Source organism: Prunus avium, chromosome 3, assembly GCF_965620075.1.
Source record: "Prunus avium chromosome 3, drPruAviu1.hap1.1, whole genome shotgun sequence".
In the NCBI taxonomy this organism is placed as follows: Eukaryota; Viridiplantae; Streptophyta; class Magnoliopsida; order Rosales; family Rosaceae; genus Prunus; species Prunus avium.
This window is the reverse complement of record NC_142286.1, coordinates 33,603,970-33,607,798: the sequence shown is the minus strand read 5'-3', so window position 1 is coordinate 33,607,798 and position 3,829 is coordinate 33,603,970. Positions and strand designations below refer to the sequence as shown.

The following is a 3,829-nucleotide window of genomic DNA, read 5'->3' as shown; positions in this document are numbered from 1 at the left end:
GTTGACGGGTCTAGCTCAAGAAAAAAGGATTTTGATTTATAAATAAAAGATTTTAGGTTCGAATTCCATGTCATTGTGTGTATGTGAGAAATTCCCCTTCCCTCTAGTTTAGACTATCACTTATACTGAAGAAAAAAAAACATTTGATCAAGTAAAATAGCAGTCATTAGTTATGTTTTTATTCAATGGGTAAAAAGTATGTTGGATGTTTCTTTTTTTCAATAATAATATATTTTTATTTTTTTTTTGCATTACATAAAATTTTAGTTTTGAATTCAAAAAGACAACTTGCAAGAATGTAATAGGTCCTTCACCATGACTTGGGCCACATTGTTTATGTCTACCAAAAACAAAAATAAAACACTTGATGAGAAACACAAATTAAACACCATAATTAAAATGATTCATACACAAAAACTCATTCTCCACAAATTCATACTTATGGTGCGTAAGTCTTCTTACAAAACAAATAACGAAAATGTAGATAGCATAAAAGTTGAGTCTCCATTATTTCACTGCTTGGAGTTTTCCATTGTTGCCTACGGTTCCAAGCTTCTCCTCGTTGTTGGCGATTTTGTTGTACAAAGCTTTTCGTTTCTTCTGAGCCTCAGTTGGAAGTTTGACCTCTGTGGCCAAACCAAGAGCTTGAAGAAAGCGTATCAAATACCAAGTCGTATCAATTTGCCACCATTCAAGACCTTGTCGAGCTGAGTAGTCAAATGCATGGTGATTGTTATGCCAACCTTCTCCATGTGCTAGCAAACCAAACAGCCTAATTAACAAAATTAAAATTCATCACACGTTTGCTATTATACCCATCCAAGTTGGAGATTATTGTCTTCCATCCAAATCCAACAGACATATCTATATAGAAGGTTACAACAAAATATACCAATTGTTTCTGGATGAATCACCAGTATTCCATACTTGCGTTCCCCATGTGTGACAAATCGAATTTATTGAGAAAGTAACGTGGAACATATAGACCATTCTTACACCCTGCAAAAAGAAAAGAGCATCATAGAAACTAATCAAAGTGATCGCCATGATTGACAACAAATGAAAATGAGCAAAGTACGACTAGTATATAGTGGTTTGGAGCATTTGTTCTCCCATGAAAGATTTTGAATTGGAGTCTTAGCATATGTGTAGTTTGTATGAATGTAACATGTTATCGTCCCTCTCAATAAGAAATGTCCTCAAAAAAGAAAAAAAGGCAAGGCCACGACACCATGTAAATTTTTCTATTTGACCATTGCTACTTAAATAAAGAGGCATTTAATTTGTTTGTTCTTTCTTCACTTGATCAATACGACAATATTAGTAAATAAGACCAATCTTACCATTCCCCAAACTAAAAACGGTAGCCCTCCTACGACGTACAGTAAAACTCCAAGAGCCACTGAGTGAAAGGGGTATGTGTAATGAAGAAATATGTAATAGGGCTGCTTTTTCAAATCTCCAACATTGTTTAGTCGTCCTTCATACTGCAAAATTTTGAAATTTATGAGTAGTTTAACTAAATTTTAATATTGGTATGTCTATTTACACGAGGGAAGTGTGTGAGAGATGAGAAAACTTGCATGTAACGTAATCCTTACCTCCTTCTTTCTGTATCTCTCATCACATGCTAAGTTACTCAATGAGAGATATAAAGAGAAAGAACCAACTATGACGTTACAATAAAGTTTTAGCCATGAGAGAGAGGGAGAGAGAGAGAGAGTATACGCACACTTCCAAACCGAGAACGATAATCGAAGACCCATCCAATATGACTAAACCATAATCCCTTAGCAATGGGGCTATGGGGGTCGCTCCATGTGTCAGTAAATTGATGGTGGTTTCTGTGTGTGCTTACCCATTCGAGTGGACTGCCCTACATATTAAAGACAAAGTTTTAAAACATTTTTTACGTTGATGCATGTGGTTGCCACAATGCATCGATCAATAACTCATAATCGACTCATGCAGTGTAAGCAATTGATGCTATCATAACTTTTAAAATTTTATTCTACGTAGGCACAAACCTGAAGTCCCAAAACCGCGCAATAGGCAAAGAAGTACTCAAGCCATTTGGGGAGCTTAAAGCTTTTGTGAGCAAGATTTCTATGGTAAGATAGGGTTATTCCAACGCCTGAGATAGAATTGAGTGCCACGGCCACCCAAACTGCACCCCAGTTGAAATGAAATGGTGCTAAAAGAGCCAGGCAATGCAAAACCGAAACCACAATCACAGAGGCCACATCGAAGAAGTTCCATTGCCTCCCAAAAAGTTGTACCCGCCACTTGGCCAACCAAAAGTACCACTCCAGCATTGGCACAACCTTTGCTTCTTTTTTTTCCTTCTTCTCCATGGCTGCCTAGCTAGCTATACCAACTTTTTGGCTCAAATTTAAGGAGCCCACGTTACTGAAACTTGGATTTTATAAGTTTGATTTTGGAGCCTTTATTGTTATATCGTATGTGTCGTCAGCTTGGCTTTAATACAAAAATACTATTTTAAAAAATTAAATTTTAACCAGCCACTCAGTCAGAGACGCAGAAGAAATAGAGCTGCCTGCCTGGAAAAGCGTGAAAACCAGAGGTATTTCCCATCCATAGTCAAGTCTTAAACCAGAGGTATTTCCCATCAATAGTCAAAGTCTTAACGCATTTCAGGCTGAACATGCACCAATAATGTCCTTTTTTTTCAGGTAAATAAATTGTATTGTTTTTTTGTACAGTGAAGGTAGAAATTTGATTTTAAGTTTAAGAGCATCTCCAAGGGAGTCTGCAAAGGAAGTAGGCAACATTAGAGCATGTCCACCCATAAGGGCTAAGTCTAGGGCAAGGACTGCTACTATTCATGTGAATAGTGTCAGCCTTGCCATTTGTGGTTCCACCCATGAGGACTAAGTCTAGGGCAAGAATCCATTCCAAAAGGCTAGGGCAAAGGCAAGAAAGGAAAAAAAGATTATGCAACAAAATATAAACAATTTAGAAAGTTAATAAAATTGTTATGTATTTATTGGGAAAGCATCTATAATTTTTTGGTATTTTAAAAAAAAAATTGAAATTTTTTTGGATTTTTAAAATATTTTTTTGCTCGCTGATGTCATCGTGACATCAGCGCTGACATCACAGCCCTCGAGCTGAAGCCCAGGCGAAACCTGCCCTTGGGCTTGCCCGGGCTAGTGGGACCCACGCCAAACCGGGCTACAGGCTACAGCGCTGGAGCTGCCTTGGGCTTGCGAGGGGGGCTTTTTGCCCGGTTCTGTTGCTGCGCTGGAGATGCTCTTGTACCATAACAACCCTAAGTGACGTGTTGCTTATCCATTTGCTTCATAGAAAAAGTTGGTCCCTCCCAGAAATTAGGCAATGCAATTGTACAAATCATTATCATAATGTTTATTTTTACCTTTTAAATTTCTTTGTGTATTAATTCACAAAAAGGAAGTGAGAGATATGAGATGATATTTTATAAGCAATGCTAAGCATACTACATTTGCATACCACATTGTATACCACTTCTCTAATAGAAGTAGAGTCCGCCAACAAGGGTGGAACTATGAATTTTTCAATGGATGGGCTAGCTAAAAGTTATTAGCTTAAAATCTAATGATAATTTTTTTTAGTACTTACAGTTTCTATAGTTTTTTTTTTGTTGAGAAATTCTAGAGCGGAACCATGAATTTTTCAATTGATGGGATAGCTAAAGTTATTAACTTAAAATCCAATGATAATTTTGTTTAGTACTTACAGCTTGTATAGTTTTTTTTTTTTGGTTGAGAAATGCTGGGATTGCATTCATAATTCAACCAATAAAGCCACTAGTCACAATGGGCCAATA

At 36.8% G+C, this 3,829-nt stretch overlaps 1 protein-coding gene across 2 annotated transcripts; it reads right to left on the bottom strand.

The window, feature by feature from the left end:
* Positions 1–368: 368 nt before the first annotated feature.
* LOC110771438 (palmitoyl-monogalactosyldiacylglycerol delta-7 desaturase, chloroplastic-like) lies at positions 369–2,400 on the bottom strand. 2 transcript variants are annotated; one of them, XM_088250843.1, is made up of 5 exons: positions 2,028–2,400; positions 1,733–1,876; positions 1,344–1,487; positions 893–999; positions 369–772 (listed from the first exon to the last, which is right to left on the bottom strand). In XM_088250843.1, exons 1-5 carry the CDS (start codon positions 2,352–2,354, stop codon positions 508–510), a joined length of 987 nt encoding a protein of 328 aa, XP_088106969.1. In that variant the 5' UTR covers positions 2,355–2,400; the 3' UTR covers positions 369–507. The 2 variants fall into 2 exon arrangements, with proteins under 2 accessions (XP_088106969.1, XP_088106970.1); XM_088250844.1 differs by lacking the exon at positions 1,733–1,876.
* Positions 2,401–3,829: the final 1,429 nt, after the last annotated feature.

Coding starts and splice junctions, on each gene's coding strand:
- LOC110771438 (XM_088250843.1), bottom strand. CDS start 2,354: ATGGAGAAGAAGGAAAAAAAAGAAGCAAAGGTTGTGCCAATGCTGGAG. Junction 1,877..2,027: donor GCGCGGTTTTGGGACTTCAG/GTTTGTGCCTAC, acceptor TTTAATATGTAG/GGCAGTCCACTCGAATGGGT. Junction 1,488..1,732: donor ATCGTTCTCGGTTTGGAAGT/GTGCGTATACTC, acceptor AAAATTTTGCAG/TATGAAGGACGACTAAACAA.